This window comes from Lissotriton helveticus, chromosome 9, assembly GCF_964261635.1.
Source record: "Lissotriton helveticus chromosome 9, aLisHel1.1, whole genome shotgun sequence".
NCBI classification, from domain to species: Eukaryota; Metazoa; Chordata; class Amphibia; order Caudata; family Salamandridae; genus Lissotriton; species Lissotriton helveticus.
Genome location: NC_136070.1, coordinates 541,259,376 through 541,279,523, shown reverse-complemented (window position 1 = coordinate 541,279,523; position 20,148 = coordinate 541,259,376). Strand labels below are relative to the sequence as shown.

At 44.4% G+C, this 20,148-nt stretch overlaps 1 protein-coding gene across 11 annotated transcripts in view; it reads left to right on the top strand.

The window, feature by feature from the left end:
* The window catches only part of LOC144781519 (uncharacterized), a 2,047,367-nt gene that overhangs the window by 1,448,827 nt on the left and 578,392 nt on the right, over nucleotides 1-20,148 (top strand). For all 11 annotated transcript variants that reach the window (XR_013601003.1, XR_013601004.1, XM_078660419.1 and 8 more), the window contains one exon: nucleotides 10,722-10,797. Coding sequence is in view for 9 of the 11 variants with exons in the window: in XM_078660419.1 (XP_078516545.1) it covers nucleotides 10,722-10,797 (76 nt within the window). In the remaining 2 variants the exon portion in view is untranslated. The remainder of the gene's footprint in view (nucleotides 1-10,721; nucleotides 10,798-20,148) is intronic.

Here is a 20,148-nt window from a genome sequence, read left to right as displayed (position 1 = left end):
GCTTGAATCCCTGGAGTGGGGGATAGAGTAATTCCAAACACGAACAGGAGAGTCTTTTTAATAGCAGACGCACACATGGGATTAGGTCTAAGGCACCAAGAGATCAAGGAATATCTGAAATAATTACAATCAGAATACTGGTGGCCGGGGATGAGCCTGCAATTTTACAAATTTGCAATGTGCTGTCCAAACTGCAACAGAGATCGCAGTCGTGAACCGACCGGAGTATTGCCAGGACCCTTCTTTTGGAAAAATGCGTCCCATTAATGTTTAAAGACTAGATGCACTTAAAATGCAGACACCAGCACTCGGCTGACGCCAGAACTGTTATACAAAGATTTGCGAGTCCTTATCGGCACATACGCAATTGGCATGCTACATTCTGACCAGGGTCCTGCGTTTAGCTCTCGAGCTTACTAAGAGGCCATGACCAGCATGGGCATTGCATTGCGGTACTCTTGTCCCTTCTATCCTGAGGGAAATGCGGTAGTGGAAAGAAAAAACCGGGACATAAAGCAATCTATAACGGCGAGGGTATTAGGTTCAGGTGATGGGTGGGTCCAACATTTAACAAATGTCCAACGTAGTCTTAATAATCCGCCAAGAAATTCTCTAAAAGGTCTCAGTCCGTACGAACTATTGTTCGGTACTAGAATGCATATTCAGGACCTTGATAGTCAGACTTCAGTGGTAGAAGAAAAATGCTTTGATATCAAAGACCGTTTGGCTGTTTTACAGGACTTAAATGAAAGAAGAAAAAGCCTGAGCAACGTAAAGTTAAAACAACAGCCAACAGCCACTGAAGATAAACCACCTGTCCCAGCAAGACCTGTCTGGATTCCAAAGATTGGGGATCTGGTCAGATTGAAGTTCGCGGTGAAGAAGGAATTTGGGCCTTCTTACAGAAAAGCAGTACCTGTCTTAGCTGTCAGCGGAACAAGATCAGTTGTACTACCGCCCCTTGCTGGTAAAAAGGAGAACCGAGTTGTATCCATCGACCTGGTAAAACCACAATCATGTGGCCAATAATAAGTAGTAGGCCCAGTGGACTCCCAAGAAATAGCAGAATACCAAAATTTGCTACCATACAAGAGGTTCAAACTGAGAGACTAATCACATTCGATAAACCTGCAGTGAATAAAAAAGGACTATGCAACAAAGCCATGGAACTTATGCCTCTTGAAACCCAAATTGCAACAGTTCGTCAAGACACACCTGTCTACAACGATGTAGCCTCAGACTATGCTAATGAAACAAAAAATGCAAAAGCAAACGAAAACCCGGAAGTGATTCCAACAATTGACAGAACTGCATCTGGCTACTTCATCAATTTTGATAACTTTTTTGAAGATCCAAGTGAACCTGAAGAAACGCCATCAACAAAAACTTTCAAAGACAAAGTAACTGAACTCTTTCATCAACTCAAAGAAACCTATCTGATTTCTCCATGGATTGAATTTTGGATTGTGTTAGGTGTACTTTTCCTCCTGCTTTGTCTCATCATGGTTCTTTGTTTGGGAAAATTTATTGAAGGAAAATACAGTACAATGGACACAGCAAGTCAGAACATCAACTTGGTCCTAAAGCCTCACAAGTCATCTCACATCGAGAAAAGAGAACTATCATCAGTGAACGTCACAGCCAATCCAATACCCGGTGGGGTAGCATGGGACAAAACGGATTATGAAATCTATGGCCCGATTGAGCTCTTGAAATATCCACATCAGAGCAAGGTTTCATTAAGTGACTTTGTAAAACCAAGTACATTCTCTGATGATTGGGACTATGAAAGTATTAATAACATGATGTCAGATTTAGTAATGTCAGCAAAATTTACAGAACATGATTACTTACAGGGTTCATCAAATGATGAAGAAATGGATTGTTATAATGACTTTGGTCACCACTATTTGCATAAATCTGCTCAACCTAGAAATGTTTTTAATTATAATCAATGGGAACATTGTGCAACTCCACCTAAAAGCAGCTCGAAAACATTTTATGAGAAAGTCCCATACTTCTCAGGGTTTAACACAAGTGATGCAGAAACGTTTTATTTTAAAATGTTAAATAAGACAGGCATGAAAACAATGCTGACAAATACTAAATTTATCTATTCTGAAACATTTTATGAAAAAATGATTACATTTGGTTTTGAATTCTGGAAAAACAACTTTGAAACAAAAACCATCTGGGGTACACAAGACTGGCAGGTCCAAGGTTTAGAAGCAATATTTAGAGCCTGCATGATCCCAGAACAATTAATATTCCTGAATGACACCGTTCATCAAACAAGCTGTCTTGGCCTAGCCAAGATTAAAGACTTAAACAAACCGTCTATTCCGAAGCCCATACCTGATAGTAATAGCACTACAGATGTGGAGATAGACGTATCCCATATTTTACACCAAAACAGAACACAGCCTGATTGGAAAAAATGGTTGATCTGGCCCACAGACACAAATAACTGTCAAGATAGATTCCTGAACAAAATATAGGGGTTAAAAATGACCAGGCCAGACCCAAGATACTCCCAGAGACAACATCCAGGGATAGTTACAACATACAGTGTAGGGAAACTATGCCTCGAATGGCTAAAAAAATCCACACTGGTAGAAATTAAGCAACACTTGACTTTACTTAAAGACGGTGCTGACTTGCGTGATTTCATAATGGGACCACGCAAACAGCGTCAAAAACGTTTCATAGCGGCCGGTATATACGCTGCGTACAACAAGGCTTGGAAAGTAATGCACATTGAAACAGCAGAAAAAATACGGGAAATTGATCGTATTAATTTGGAAAAATCACTTTCTGTTGTGGACAAAGGGTTAATGACTCTGTCCTCCAGAATATATTCACTGGACAGTATTGTATCATCTGCTATTGATATAATAGAGCAGGACTTACTAATGTGACAAAACGGTCAGTCCCAATTACGTTCTATTGTACAGCTTGGCTGGACGTTGCAAAACCTGCGTTCAGGCTACGTGCCATGGCGTTTAATCAACACAACGTCATTATTCTCTATCTTTAACCTTACTGATAAACAAATCAGTTTGGCACAAAAAGGAGCAGACTATACGATTCTGAGAATTGAAAAACTTGAGAGATTGCCATTGACAATGTCAGAAAGACCAGTCATTGAATGGATAATACACAGAATAATTACAATTCCGATAACAACTTTCCAATTTAAATACTGCCAAGAGTATATACCAGCGGGCCAGTATGAAAGCTTGGGTAAAGGGTACATCAAGTCATCATGGAAATTACCTTATACACACACATGTTACAGTGAAAAGAAAAAGAATGTATTTCTTAGTGGTAACAATTGTAAACACTCACTAAGCGGTACACTTCTGTGTCAAGGTATTAACTTGCATGGAGCCTGCAAAGGGTCTTCAAATAACCTTTCATGTCACCTGCACGGCACTCCTACAACACAGATAGAGCCATTCTTTAGATGGCTTTCTAACGGGAGCTATATTCTAATAGTGGACCACAGCTGTTGTGGCATGGTGCCAGGGAAACCCTATCTCGTCAGCGATAGTTCCATGGTCACTTGCTGTATGCAAGTATTGTATCCAAACAGCACTCCAGATACGGAGGCGGCAAGTTGGCCTTCTTTGAATATCTCTTCTATTCGAATTGATACTTTAAGCAGAATGAAGTCTGTTCTTTTACAGACAACTGTGCCTTTAACGTCATCAAAAGAAATGTATGATGTGCAAGTTGCAAGGACAACGGCAGAGATACATTCCCTTTTATCAACAAATTGCCCCGTGCATTTCGTAGAAATGCTAAGCCAAATCCTAAACATGTCAGATACCAGTGGCATCGCACATGTATTTAAGACAATTTTTTCGGGACTGTTAACACCCTTCGAAACAGTTCTGGGCATTTTTCCCAATTTTGTCCATTCTGTCTTTGGCGGCCTACCTCTACTTTTGGGACTCGTAGCAGGAATTTTATTTTTGATCCTTCTGCTCCGATATGGCAAGCCAAGTCGCAGACAAGACTCCAGCAACGATGGAAGAAACGATCCTAGCTATACGCTATCGGGACCGCATAACTAGAGTCCTTGGATTAGCCCGGCTAAGAGATCTGAATATGACCTGGTTTCTTTCATTCAGACCTATCTGGCAAAATTGCATCTTACCTGTGCTTCGATGTATGCTATGCGGAGAAGAATGCGTGTTGGACGTCTGTCTTACACTACCATCAGCAGTACCAATGGATACAGATACTTTGCTAGGTCCTGTAACGGCTCATGCATCGTGTTGTCCCCAGCGGCTACCCATTCTGATGACGGCATTCGCTGAGACTTCACCACTACGAGTATGTGGCAGGGGAGTACGAGATGAGAGCAGCATCACCCAGGTACAACCTTCTGTGAGCATTGCTGATCCTGACATCGATGATAGCAATCATTCTCACACATGCACTGTTTCGGGATTTTCAAACTTGGTCGAACTTTCACCTGATGTCGTAGACCAATTGTTTGCGAGTCTGTCTGAAATGATGTTCTCCCCTGAACAGAAAGAATAACTTTTTAAGCAACAAGCACACAGGGTTCCCTGAACTCTGAATTCGGCCTTCAAGCTTTGATAAACAAAAGCTACTGAAAACATTTGGAACTATTTTTTCCCCTGAAAGCGAAATTATTTTTATTTCACTTCCAAAATATTTACTTTTTTTTTGGGCACATGTACTCTGCTTAAAGTAGAACTATTCTTAGAGAACAGAGCTTCTATTTTAGGAACTCTAGAGACAATATATTACCTCAGCCTCTAGCACATGTACAGCATTTGTATTATTATGTGATGGAATGGTCTCGACCCTCTCTTCTGTATTAAGAGCCATTTCATGTGTAAATGTAAAAAAGCGTACAGTACCAATACTCATTTTTCGTGTATTTACCATATACCATTTCAAATGCTAAATATGTATTTTGGGGTGGGTTGGAAAACACATGCACCGCTATATGTTTACTATTGCTTAGTTTTAAGTAATGAGGGACATTAGATCGTGGAGTGGGTGTTGTATTTCTATCTAGGACCCTATTTAGTCGTAGCCCATGCAGTCCAAATTAAGCAAGGCTACTTCCTCAGACTCCTAGAGAGTACAACGCGTTCTTAAACAAAGCAAACCTCCAGCAACCTGGGAAATCCCCATTGCTTCTGTTTTGATTTGTCCTATCTTCAAAAGCCTCCTTTTCTTTCTGTTCATCAGGGCAAAGTTGTCCTTCGTACTAGGCCTTCTTTTCTGCCCAAAATAGTTACCTCTTTCCACATAGGTCAGACCATCACATTGCCTACCTTCTTTCCGCCTCTGCATCCTTCCAAAGGGGAGGAGAGACTCCACCATCTGGACTCAAAACGTGCGCTATCTTTCTACCTTGACTGCGTTAAAGAAATCCAGGTGGACGATCAACTCTTCATGGGTAATGCTGGTGCCAAGAAGGGTCGGGCAGTGCACAAACATACCATCTCTCGATGGGTTGTCCTATGCATTAAAATCTGCTATTCTTTACCTAAAAAGGTCCGGTTGGACTGCGCACCCATCCTACTCGGTCTGTTGTATTTCTATCTAGGACCCTATTTAGTCGCCCATGCAGTCCAAATTAAGCAAGGCTACTTCCCCAGACTCCTAGAAAGTACAATGCGTTCTTAAACAAAGCAAACCTCCAGCAACCTGGGAAATCCCCATTGCTTCTGTTTTGATTTGTCCTAAGAACTCCTGCGAACACTGAAAGAATGGCCAGTTCTTAGTGACATCTTTATTGACGTCTTATGTCCAACCTTACGTCAAAAGCCGCCACCTTTCAGGTATAAATATACCAACGTTGCCTTAAGCAAACACACGGTGGTTTGGAGCAGAGCGGCTATCTACTTGCCCGAGAGCCCAGCTGATGCGAGAGCCCACGGACACCGCCCCTCCCCCTTTGACGCACTGAGAGAGACGCTGTCTTTTCTCCTGCCGAACAAGTCTAACAATCAGGGCTAGGCGCACAGCAAACGTTAATGGTTCTATCAGAGAGTTTGTAAGTGTTTAAAGGATTTTTGAGGTGCTCCTGCAGGTATCGCAACTGTTCGGATGCGATTAGAATTAAAGACAAAGTTGAGTATGCTACAGGAATGTAGGCATATCCCTGCGGCGGGCACACTGACTCAGGTTCGAGGACACCAAGGAAGGTGCGACGAATTCCAATAAAGTTCAAATCAAAAAGTTATCTTTTGAAGTTTTCAATTTATTATCCATTTCGTTCGTTCCTCATGGAAATTCATATTTTCATCATATGAAACATCACGGTAAGTGAATAAATCTTTATATGACGCTGGATTTACTCCAATGCATTTCGGACTGGAGGTCCTTTGTCAAGGAGCACTACAACAGAAAGAATAAACGGAGTATCAATCAATGAGGATCCTGGATAAACCAGGCTATGGCTGTGTACTCATGCATTCATGCACTTAGGAGACCCAAATAGTGAAAAAGGAGACTAAGTGAATATCATGCGGAAGGAAGAGTTCTAATGGTGGCGTGTTTGGTGAGTGGGCAGGTGAATGGAACCAGGCTGATGTGTCCAAATTAGAAAACGAGTGAAAGAAACTGGGCTTGTGACTTTAACGAGTTAAAAGCGAAAAGGACGTTATTATCAGCTCAGATGGATGATTCTCTAAAAGCCTTCATACTTGAACTGATGGTATACACCTTATACCACAGCTACTTCAAACACCAAGATGATTGGTATCTTCAAATGTCGGGCATGGCCATGGGCAATTGTGCAGCACCGACGTACGCGAATTTGTACATGGGGAACTTTGAGAACAATCATATCTATCAAAATACAAACTGGATGAATAATATCAAATTCTATGCACGTTACATTGACGATTTGTTCTTCATTTGGAGAGATACAAAGGAGAATTTAGAACATGCACTTGTAGACCTCAACACCAAAGACGACCGCATTGAATTTACCTGGAATATCAGCAACCAGGAAATCACATTCCTGGATGTCTTGCTCAAACTAACCCCTCATGGAATTGAGACTGACCTTTTTCGAAAACCCACCGACCGCAACAATGCTCTACTTTACAGTAGCTTCCACCAGAACTCCCTTAAAAGACACTTACCCTACAGTCAGATGCTGAGAGTGGTACGAATTGTTTCAAACCCTAATACCAGATCGACCCAACTGGAATCTATGGCCACTAGATTCAGACATAGAGGGTATCCCGATGAAATCCTAAATCAAGCAGTTGAACTAACCTCAACCATATCCAGGACTGAAGCTCTTCAACACAAAACCAAGACTGATGAAAAACGAATGGTTTTAGTATCCAGGTATTCCACCGCAAGCAAAAGTTATAAAAATATTATCCTGAAGCATTGGCGCATTCTGTCGTCAGAACCTGATTTTAAGGATCTCTTCAAGGAACCACCCATCTTCGCATACACCCGTCCCATGAACTTGAAAGAAATCTTATCCAAGACCAATATCACTACCACACCCATTCAACATACTGGAACCCGTCCCTGTTACCATTGTAACAACTGTAATAACATCATAAAAGGCAATTCCCTCAATCACCCCATGCGAGGATTTAACATTAAACTCAATGTGGACGCAACCTGCGACTCTGCCAACCTCGTCTACCTACTGAAATGCCCCTGTGGCAAAATCTATGTGGGTAAAACCACCCGCAAGATCAAGACCCGAATCAATGAACACAAATCGAACATTCGGACCAGAAACTCCAAATCCAATGTAGCCCTCCACTTCATGGAGGCCAACCACAGCGTGGCACAGTTGAGATATTTAGTACTTGAACTGGTCCAGAAAGTTGAAGGTAAAGACAACAACAAAATGTTACTCCAACGTGAAACATCTTGGATCTATAGACTCCAGTCACAGAAACCGGCCGGTCTCAACGATCGCACAGAATTAAGCTGCTATTTATAATGGACTACTTTGATGCACTGTATTTTTGTAATTCTGTTGGCTATTAATTTTACTCTCCATGCACGTTACTTTTCTTGTTTTAACCCCTTTCCAATATGGCCGCCTAAGTTTCTCTATCCTTACCACACTCCCGTCATAGTCCGCCTTTCATTTTCACATCTTTTTACGCCTGTGTCCTAGTCCTTCCTTGATCACCATCACCCTTTCCCCACCTTAACTCCGCTTCAACTCCGCGGAGCCATTGAACCTGACACCCTCATGTTGCCATGAGACGCTGATATCCTAAGTAAGTGGTTTATAATCGCAACCGTTTTTCACCTTGTAAAGGACATAAGTCTCAGATAACACTGAGCAGCCCGTTTATTGAACTTCACCGCACCGCACCGCACCTACTGCGTTTAACTCGTCCTTTTCGCTTTTAACTCGTTAAAGTCACAAGCCCAGTTTCTTTCACTCGTTTTCTAATTTGGACACATCAGCCTGGTTCCATTCACCTGCCCACTCACCAAACACGCCACCATTAGAACTCTTCCTTCCGCATGATATTCACTTAGTCTCCTTTTTCACTATTTGGGTCTCCTAAGTGCATGAATGCATGAGTACACAGCCATAGCCTGGTTTATCCAGGATCCTCATTGATTGATACTCCGTTTATTCTTTCTGTTGTAGTGCTCCTTGACAAAGGACCTCCAGTCCGAAATGCATTGGAGTAAATCCAGCGTCATATAAAGATTTATTCACTTACCGTGATGTTTCATATGATGAAAATATGAATTTCCATGAGGAACGAACGAAATGGATAATAAATTGAAAACTTCAAAAGATAACTTTTTGATTTGAACTTTATTGGAATTCGTCGCACCTTCCTTGGTGTCCTCGAACCTGAGTCAGTGTGCCCGCCGCAGGGATATGCCTACATTCCTGTAGCATACTCAACTTTGTCTTTTCTCCTGCCGAGAAATCCAGCTCCGGTGTTCTCAGCCACCCTTGCGGGTTGCTGGGATATCGAGTCCTGAGAGAGAGATACCAGACCTCCTGCTTTCTATTACCCAGGTACGGAGCTGACTAAACCCTTAAAGAGAATTCTTGATTCAGATTCTTGGCAAAACCAACTTAACTTAAACTGCTACTTACTTACTCCTTCCCACGTATCAGGCTTAGGTCAGGTACACCGGGGTAGGTGTATTTAGAAGCACCAGTTGAGTACGTTAGTCAATGTATATATGTATGTATATATTTTATCTATTTTAAAGTATCATATGGCTAAGAAACCATATCAATGCTTTTACAGTATTATTTCATAATACTCCTTTTACTGTACGCACTTTACTTTACTATAAGTATTGCAATTGTGGCAATTCATTTCTCTTGCATGAGAAAGAAGACTGCCCAATAAATAACACCTTTTATTGAAAACGCCCGTCTCTCTATTCTCTGCACTCTGGTAAAACTAAGTATGCACAATAGACTGAGTGAAATAGCTATCTATTGTTTTCACACGACTCTAGAGATACACTCTTATTCTGAGGGAGCAAAGTTGTCATGTTTTATGGTTGTCAGAAGCTAATCCCTTCTTGTCTATCCAGGGAAGTTAAAGTCCTCCTTGTTTACTCGAGAAAGTTTCTAGTGACCTCTGAGCTAGCTGGCAAAACTAATTAAGTCTAATATAGTCAGTAGAGACCTAGATGACCTCAGTCCTACGTCTAATCTTCTGTTTATATTATTCCAATGCGCAGAGCCTATTGGGAATATAGGAACTACACTACAGGGCGACGGCAGCCACTACTGTTTTGGGACTTGGAGTCCTCTTACTTGACATCTGTCAGGCAGCCACATGGGCATCCTTGTACACGTTTACCAAGCATTGCTGCCTGGAAAGCCAAGTCCGGAGAGAATGCTTTTTCGGCCGTTCTATTCTCCAGTACTTTCTGGTGTGAACTTGGTTCGCAGACCCACCTACGGGGTTGATATTGCTGGGGTATCTATTCTAAGGTAAGGAATATATACCTAATAGTCTCTTTCAGATGAACAAGTTACTTTCCTTCGGTAACAATATATCTGTAAGAGACATATATTAATTATAGATTCTTTACCACCCCGCCCATCTTTCCCAGTTCTGCAAACTGACTTCTAGGGATAGGGAATCCCTTCCAGGGCCCTAGTTTTTGTGCACCAGTGGTCGTGTCTTGCATGGGTGTGCGCTTCTGGCGTGGAAAGTTGTGTCAGAATAGACATCAGCGCGCAAAGGTGGTGTCTAAGTAGACACCGCAACGTCATCCCGATGACCACAGCGCCGACGACGGATGCAGAGTCCACAGATGCCACCTACCGACGCACAAGGGTCCTGCTACAAAAAAATTCTCCGGATCCAGTCTGACGCCTGGGGGTAATTCTAAGGTAAGGAATCCATAACGTATCTATGTTTCTTACAGATATATTGTTACACAAGGGAAGAAACGTGTTCTTTAGTGGTCTCCATGTGGCACTTATCTGTACCAAGTAAAATGTTTTTCGAAAGTACACATACATCCCACTTTACAGTTTATTTAATCAGTTCTGTAATGTACGTGTTTATGCACTTTTTTTATGGTAGCTTATTATAGAAAAGAAACTGTGCCTTGATTTAATGCTTCTAACAAATGAAATACCACAACCTATTTATTTTTGTGTCACTAGAACTTACTCCTTCAAAATATATATATGTTTTGTTTTTAGCAGCAGACCTAACTTTTTTATTTTATTTTATAAGGTTTGCAGTTATGTGTGATTATATGATTGACCTGGATGACGACGAAAATAGGTTAAAAGATGAACATCTCTATTTGGTAAGTCACATGAATCGTTTTGTTTTTTTGCTGGTTGTGAAAAACCTTTGTGGTATTCAGAAAAAAACGAGGTATTCAAAAATAAACTGCATAAAAATAATCGTTTTTACGAAAATGAATTGCATGAAAACTGCACCGATAGTTGTCATCGACCCAGTTGTTACAAGTGATTTGACATTTTCTCCTTAATTGTAATAGAAAATATTCTGCCTCTACCAGGGTATCTTCTTGATTAGTTCTGCCCACGTATGCAATTCGGGAGAGTGTTCTACAAAACTATGTAATACCAATCTATAATCTGTAAAAAGTATATTTTCCCCTAGTTTGTTTAAAACATTATTTGATGTGAAAGGCAGAACATGGCCATTATAAATAACATAGTGACAAAAAAACCTTTTCACAGGCCTTTTTAAAGGAAGGGGGAGAGTAAATAGGGACAGTGGATCCCTATAGCATGTAGCCTGAAAGGATAGGAAAACTGACCGTACTCCTTTAAGGAGTAGCATATCACCAATATCCCAGTTACTTATTCTTTGTGGACTTGTCTAAATATTATTTTCATCACAAAATACATTGCCTTTTTGTGAAGGGCTCTACCTGTAGGAGAAAAAAGACTCAAAATTGGTTCTCACTATGTCTGTAATGTGTGGCTTCCCAGCTCCCATCATCCAGGAGTAGTTTGATGGACGGAAAAGAGCAGATGAAATGGACTGCAGAAGGGCCTGCATAGTCAAGAACAATTAACATCTGGAATATTTGGGGGAACTCCTACCTTGCCGAGGCCCCCAGCGAGGAAGATTAAACGAAAGATCTCACAAGGAAAAGTTAAGGTGCACTTGTTGAGATCCATGATGTTGACGGCAGGATCAGCAACAACCTGCTCGCTGTTGAGAGCCGGTTGACCATCGAAACATCATTTGACTTTGAAGAGGACATGCCAGTTGACGTGGAACACAGAATGGACCTTAAGAAGGCACTCGATGTTGAAGGGGACCAGACAAACCTGATCTTTAAAAGATTATAAAGAGGAGAGTTCTGCTACATTTGATTTAGACTACATCTGAAAGAAACAGGTTAGTGTTAGATTCCTTACCTTAGAATATCCCCAGGCGTCATACTGGATCCGGAAAGTTTTTGTCAGCAGTACCCCTGTGCGTCGCTAGGCGTCGTGTGCGACTCCGCGTCTGTCGTCGGGATCGCCGGGATGACTTCGTCGGAGTACTTAGACGCCGCCCTCGCGAGCTGACGTCAGTTCTTTTTTCCGTGCCAGCAAGCGCAGATCCAGGAAGAGCAGTACACTCAGTCATTTTTTTTTTTTCTTTTTTGTTGCAAGTTTCTCACCTTGGAATTGTGTAACACACGCTTTATTACCCCATAATCTCCCCTTCTGAGGCACAGAACTAAGAATCAAGGGACGTTAGTACACAAAAATAGGAATTGCAATGTCATCATTTCAATTTTGACCGAATCACAATTAGGAAACCGCAATTCTTAATGTAAAAAAACTTACCAACTTCAGATAGCGATTACTAATGGGGTTGCAAATAGACCTACCTCATTAATATTGAGGTAGGTCACAATTTGCGACCCATTAGGAATTGCAGCCATCACAGAGATGGTGGCACGCTGGGTTCAGCAGACCACAATGCATGTGATTGCTTTTTAATTTCAAATGTTTTATTGAGTTTTTAGGAACACAAGGAATAGGCAACACAATGCAGTATACGTACAACAGGCATATATGGCGATCGAGACAGACAGATATGTCTTCTCTACAAGTCAACAAATGAGCATATAAATCATGCCCAAGCGGAGGTGCAGTGCCCATGGCCCGAGAAAGTAGGCTTTCAAGAGTAAAGAACAAACAAAACAATGAGAAACACCCCACCTCCCTCCCAAGTCCCGCTTCCCCTTCCCTCCCTCCTCCCCGACCAGTATGCCTGTAGTCTAAAGCTGCTGCAGTGGCACTTACAGAAGTGCGTGCCTCAAGACGTGCAGTATCACGTTGGGTCTCGAGATTGGAGCGTAAGTCGCAAGATGCGAAGATATTTCGGGCAAGTTATTTCGTGAAATTCCCTGGCCAAGAGTGACAGGAGCGGTTGCCAGGTTTTCTGGAATGTGTCAGCAGTGTGAGTAAGCGTGGCCTGGATGCGTTCCATTCCCAGCGTGAACCACAGTTTGTGTAGCCAGCCAGTGTGGGTAGGTAGTGTGGTGGAGCCCCACAGCGACAGGATGTGTTGTGACGCTGCTTGCATGGCGATGCCCATCTGTTTGCCACGAGGCGAGCGCAAGGGAAACGTGAGCGCGTTGGGCAGACCTAGGAGAGTGTATGCAGGGAAGCGTGGGATTTCGGTTGCGAATGTGGAGTCCATGTCATCTAAAACTGCTTTCCAGTAGCCCTGCAGCATGCTACAGTCCCACAGAAGATGGGTCAGAGTCCCCTTTTCACCACAGCCCCTCCAACACAGCGCGCTTCGGAGAGGGTTGCCCTGATGGAGTCGTGCCGGAGTAAGATGCCAGTAGATGGCTAACTTTACTGCAGATTCCCTGGCAGTAGTGTTGCGAGTGGTGTGTGCTGCTCTATAGTATATCAGTTCCCATTCTTTGGGTGAGAGTACCCTCCCGAATTCCGACTCCCAGCGTCTCTGCCCTGCCGTTGTAGCTGAACTTGCTTCGGGGGATAGCATCTTGTAGAGCTCTGATATGAGGTGTTTGTCTGAGTCCTTTGAAATGAGCCAGCGTTCGAACGGTGTCATTTGTCGGCCAACCTGGGGGACACGCTCCGGGTCTAAGAGCCAATGGTGGAGTTGGAAATATTGGTACATGTGAGGTTTGGTTATGCCATAACCCTGTGCAACGTCGGCGAGAGGGAGAAACCCCTTCACGTCAAAGAGGTGGCCAGCCGAGAGACACTCTGTGGAGCGCCATTGCGGAAAGGCATGGGGGTCATTTCCCGGCGGGAACTCAGGGTTATCAAAGAGCGGAGTAAGTGGGGAAGGGAAGGTTGTTAGTCCCCTCCGGACAGCCACCGAGTCCCAGACCTTCATGACAGTGCGCGTGATAGGGGAGCGGAGGAGATATCGCGGTCTATGGTGGCGAGGAAGGAATGGGATCTTCCACAGTGAGGTCTGAGCCATTGCCCGGTCCTGGAACAACCATCTCTTTTCAAACTCTGGTCTGTACCATTCCACTAAGTATCGAAGCTGTGAGGCCCAGAAATATCGTAGGAGGTTAGGGAGACCGCGATGTGGTATATCAACAAACAGGGAGGAGTGGGGTCGCAGTGTCTCTGCAGAGAGGCTCTGCGTCTCTGGTCCTGGGTTCAGGACCATCAGATTTGTCTGATGGCAAATCATCTGGCCGGGGTTCTGAACGTTCGTGCAGACAGTCTCAGTCGGCAGTTCTCTGCCGATCACGAGTGGAGGCTTCACCCAGAGGTGGTTCACGACATCTTTCGGATGTGGGGGACTCCTCGGGTGGACCTGTTCGCCACTCGCGAGAATGCTCACTGCCTGTCGTTCTGCAGTCTCCAGTTTCCGATGCAAGGAGCCTTGGGGGATGCGTTTCAGTTGAGTTGGGGAAATCAACTCCTTTACGCGTTTCCTCCCATACCTTTGATTCCTCGGGTTCTGAGGAAGATTCGCCAAGACCGGGCCCAAGTCATATTGGTCGCCCCGGACTGGCCAAGAAGGGTGTGGTATACAGATCTTCTCCACCTCTCCTCCCACCCGCCGCTCTGTCTCCCTCTCAGGGCAGGCCTCCTCTCTCAGATGGAGGGGCAGGTTTTACAGCCCCACCTCCAGACATTACACCTTCATGCCTGGAGATTGAACGGGGCAACCTGAATTCCTTTTCCCTCCCGCCTGACGTTGTGGATGTCATCTTGTCAGCCAGGCGTGACTCCACTAAGTCCATCTATTCTTATAGATGGTCAAAATTTGTCATGTGGTGTGGGGAAAAGTCTATTGACCCTTTGAGAGCCCATTTGTCTGATGTTCTCCAGTTTGCCCTTTCTCTGGCGCAACAGGGACTTGCAGTTGCCACAGTTAAGGGCTATCTTTCTGCGCTGTCGGCATTTCTCTGTTTGCCTGATCAGCCATCTCTTTTTAAGTCTCCTGTGGTTTTAAGATTTTTGAAGGGCCTCACAAATAAGTTCCCTCCTACTCCTTTTATTGTGCCTCAGTGGGACTTAAATCTTGTCTTGACTTTTCTGATGGGTGCTCCCTTTGAGCCTCTTCACAAATGTCCCATGAGGCTTCTTACTCTTAAAACAGTCTTCCTCGTTGCAATAACCTCGGCAAGGAGGGTAAGTGAGCTTCAAGCTCTTAGTCTCAAGCCCCCTTTCTTGACCATTCATGCTGATCGAATGGTTCTTAGGACCAGGGCTGCTTTTCTGCCTAAGGTGGTGACTCCCTTCCACCTTGGTCAGTCCATTACCCTACCTACCTTCTATCCTCCCCCTCACCCTTCTAAGGAGGAAGAGAGACTACACCGTCTGGACCCCAAAAGGGCGGTGTCTTTTTACTTGGACAGATCTAAAGACTTTCGTTTGGATGACCAGCTCTTCATTGGGTTTGCTGGCTGCAAGAAAGGAAGAGCGGTCCATAAAAGAACCTTGTCTAGATGGATCGTCCTCTGCATTAAGATCTGCTACTCTTTGGCCGGTAAGGAACCACCAGAGGGTATAAGGGCTCATTCTACAAGAGCTAAGTCGTCAACCTCTGCATTGGATAGAGGTGTTCCTGTAGAGGATATTTGTAGAGCGGCAACTTGGTCTTCCCTCCACACTTTCCCGAAGCATTACTGCTTGGATTCCGAGGTGAGGAGGGACGGTCACTTTGCACGCTCTGTCCTCCAGGATTTCCTGGTTTAGAAGAGTGGACACCCTCCTCCGGGAGTGGGGACTGCTGTGGGACTCTATTCACAAGGTGAGGAATCCACACGGCAGATGTATCTATCAGAAGAACAAGTTACTTACCTTCGGTAACGCTTTTTCTGGTAGATACAATATCTGCCTGTGGATTTCTCACTGACCCACCCGCCTCCCCGTTGTCCACTCTTCTATACCAGAGTTACTGTAATGTAATGTATATATATTTTGTTGTCATGGAAATGTTTCTATTGCTTTCCTGCATTTGCTTTACACTGTGTGTTTTGCCCTTACTATTGTGTACTGTGTATACTGTATACCTTTCTACTGTCATTGGTCCGTCCGTGTGCCTCGATGGCACGGAAAAAAGGGCGGAACTGATGTCATCACGCCGGCGTGGGCCTGTTATAGGCGTCGGTGACGTCAGCGGAGTCGTGAGCAATGTCGTGTCTCTATGACGTCCGAGTCCACGTCGGCGCGAGGCTACAAAAAGAATTTCCGAATGTTGCTGACGCAAGGGGATATTCACAAGGTGAGGAATCCACAGGCAGATATTGTATCTACCAGAAAAAGCGTTACCGAAGGTAAGTAACTTGTTCTTCATGAAATAAACAAGCCGCATCTCAAGTAAGGGGTGCAGCTGCTATTAAAGTGAAAGCTTGCAGGGAGCACTTTGAGTGCTCGTCAGGAAATGGCAGCTGCCGGGTCCTCGGAAAAAAACGAATAACGTATTACTTGTAAATGCGTGCAAAGGTGTGAAGTGGAAACCGAGGTGTTTTAAACTGTTAAAACATGGATTCCTTAAATGTTAAATTAAAACCATTCTCCGTCCATGAAATGTTAAACTTCTTCTTTTATTTATCTCTGCTGCTCATTCCACACCAAGGAGTCCATCTTCTGATTGTCATGTCTTCGTAATGAACTTTAAATACATCGAGTTTGAGTCGCTAGTCTCAGCTGGATTGTAGATTCGTACTTGGGGTCTGCATGGTCCGTATATGAAATGTATGCTAATGAGTCTGGTTCCGGTTAAGGTGGAGCAGTGGGCTAGGCTAAGGCATTCACTGCAGGAATCTGTGTTTCTGTGTTTGACCTCATGGACACTGGTTATAGCCCCAGCAGGTTCACTTTGCCTTTTGTCTTTCTGAGGTGGATAAAAAGAGTTACCAATAAGTGGTTAACAATAACTATTTATTGGAGTGCCAGGGTAGTAGGCACTTTTGATGTATACATCTGCCTGTGAATTCCTCACCTTATCCATATCCCCTGTGCCAGCATTACATGGACACTTTTTTCCTAGCTCTGCACGCCAATGGTGAGGACGTCACAATGCCACAGCTCCGCTCGCAACTCCACGCAATGGCACCGGAGCCATAAGAGAGCCTCATCGGCGTGATGATGTCAGCTCCCTTTTTTCCGTGCCGTCGACGCGTAATGGTTTTCTGTCTCTCTCCATATTGTTGAGATATTTTGTAGTGAGATTCTTCTTTAAACTGTTGCTTTTAGGATGTCATCTTCGAGGAAGTCTGGATTCAAGCCGTGCAGAGAATGTGGGGGTCACATGTCCATCACTGACCCTCATGGAGATTGTTTATGGTGTTTGTGGTCTGAACACGACATGGAGGATTGGTCCAGCTGTAGGAAGATGAATCCTAAGGCTCTCAAGGAACGGGAAACAAAGCTCTTTATGGCTAAGGCGAAGAAGGAAGGAAGAGGTCATAAAAGGGCTAAGTCAAAGTCAAAGTCGTCGGCTTCGCACTTATTGAAGTCGAGGAAACACAAAAAGAAGAGAAGACATGGATCTTAGCGCAACTCGTCGAAGGGTAAGGCTTAGAGTTCGCTTTCGCCTATCCCTTGACGTCGTCAAAAAGAGCTTGTGTCTCCTTCTCCTCGAGTGACTCCGGTTGAGATCTCCTTCGTCCAAAGGCACTCCGGCGCAGTCTCCGGCGCCGAGGAGTTTGCGAGATTCGGAAGAGTTACCGCTCCTGATTGTTTCAACTCCTGCTTCTCCTGTGCACAAGGTCAATCCTGGTGGCTCCGGTGGATCCAGCTGTTCCGGTTCCGAAGATTCCACGTTTGAATTCTGGGTCGAATCCATTTCCACAATTTCCAACTCCAGGATCAGATCCTACGCATTTTTTTAATGCTATGTGTGGAGTTATTGCTAAGGCAGCCTTCCCCTCGGAGCCCCTTCAGGTCCTGTGGGTCCGCTGGCCTTCAACTTGGGTGTGCCAAAGCACTATGTCCAGGCACCCTTTTTGCCGTTCATGCCGACGGCGCTGTCATGGCAGTTTCCGGCTCCAAGGGTTTCAACGCCGTTCATGGAGTCCCCGGCATGTCTAGTGGACCTTCCTTTCGGCCTTGTGCGGTGCCGATTTCGTCTCCAGAACCTCCATTGACGCTGTCTCCAGAGATGTCGGCACGGCGTGTGGCACCGCCGACTCCGATTCCTAGAATTCGATCGAGGAGAGAGGCGCAGAGACTGCTTGAGGAAGAGCAGTATCAAAGGCAGGAGGTTGAAGAAGGTTAAATAGATGAATCAGTGGATGATTTTGAAGGCATACAGGACGCAAGTGGGCTGGACACTTCTCCTGACTGGGAGCTTTCATCCACAAGGGCTTCTCCATCTCAAGAGATATCCCCATACCATACCGTTTTAAGAAAGGTGGCAGAGCTTTTGGACTTACAGTTACCAGCTGCTGAGTTTAGGCCAAATTTGCTCACTGAGGTTCTGCATTTGCCTTCATCAATAGTTGAACCTTTGTTACCATTTAATGAAGCCTTGACTGAGCCTATTCTATAGGTATGTCGGAAACCCCTCTCTTCTCCTGCTGTGTCTAAGTCGGTGGCAAGAAGGTATAGAACTGCTCCAGCGGATCCTCTCTTTCTATCATCTCATCCTTCTCCAGAAAGTTTGGTTGTGCATGCGTCCTGCCCTAAACAGCCTTCGGGTGCTTTTCCCCAGGCTCCTGCTGACAGGGACTCTAAAAAGCTGGAGCAGTCAGCTAAGAAAGTATTTTCGACTTCAAGCATGGCTCTTAGATCTACCAATGCTACCTGTTTATTGGGCCGTTATATTCATGCCTTGATGGACTCAGCAAAGCAATTGGTACCCAAGTGGCCTGATGAAGAGAGGGGTCATTTTATGGAGGTTCTTACAGATGCTCAGACTGCTGCTAGACAGGCTATTCAATCTGGCTTGGATACGGCAGATTAAGTGGCCAGAGTAATGGGTTCTTCCATTGCTACCAGGAGGCACCACTGGCTTAAATCCTCTCTTTTTTCCCCAGAAGTTCAAGCTACTCTGGTTGATTTGCCTTTTGATGGGTCGAAGCTTTTCGCGGAGAAGGCGGATTCTGCCCTTCAAAGGTTTAAAGACAGCAGATCTATGGTGAAGTCTTTGGGACGGCAAACCCAGTCAAGGGGGTTTGGATGTCGAAAATATTGCGGAGTTGCAAGGTGTTCCTTTTGTGGCTTGCGACAACCTCAGCAACAGCAGCAACAAAATCAGCTCTCTAAGTCCTATAGAGATAAGAGACCAGGGTCACAACGGTGGGTCTACCCGTAATCTCTCCTCCTCCTCTTCTACCTCTGATAGAGCGCGCAGGTCACCGGACTATAATTTAACCATATGCACATTTGGGCCCATAATTCAATTTACCATATTTATTAATTGGGTAACCTACACTCTACTACCAGTAACCCAGTTCGTTCCTATTTATTTCCAATGTACCCTTGACTTACCAATCCTCGTCACGGGTACCTATGATCACAATGGATCAGGGAGCTAGCTGAAAAAGATAAGCAGTCACCAAAAATACAACACTAACATTTATTATATTTGCACTCTTTTATAATAACCACAGACTCAGGAAGTTTTGAAAACCTTTTTCTGATAGATACATCTGCCGTGTGGATTCCTCACCTTGTGAATATCCCCCTGCGTCAGCAACATTCGGAAATTCTTTTTGTATCTTCGCGCCGACGTGGACTCGGACGTCACAGAGGCACGGCATCGCTCGCGACTCCGCTGACGCCACCGACGCCTACAATAGGCCCACGCCGGCGTGATGACATCAGTTCCCTTTTTTCCGCATCGTCGACGCTAACGGTTTTCTGGGATCGTCTGTAGCCTTTACTGTAACTTTGTTACTATCTAAATTTCTAGTATCTTTGTCTTCTCGTTTTCATCATGACCTCGAAGAAGACCGGATTTAAAGCTTGCGGAGAATGTAACAAAATAATGTCCATTACAGATCCGCATGAATGCTGTTTGTGGTGTCTGAGCTCCGACCACGACGTTGAGGACTGCCAATCCTGCAAGAAGATGACACCAAAGGCCCTCCGGGAGAGAGAAGCGAAACTTCTGGTTGCTAAGTTTAAAGAAGGAAAAGAAAAGAAGAAGTCAAGATCACGAGCTCGTCGTTCGAAGTCAAGATCTCGATCGAGGTCGCGGTCGGATTCGTCCTCGGCCCATGCTT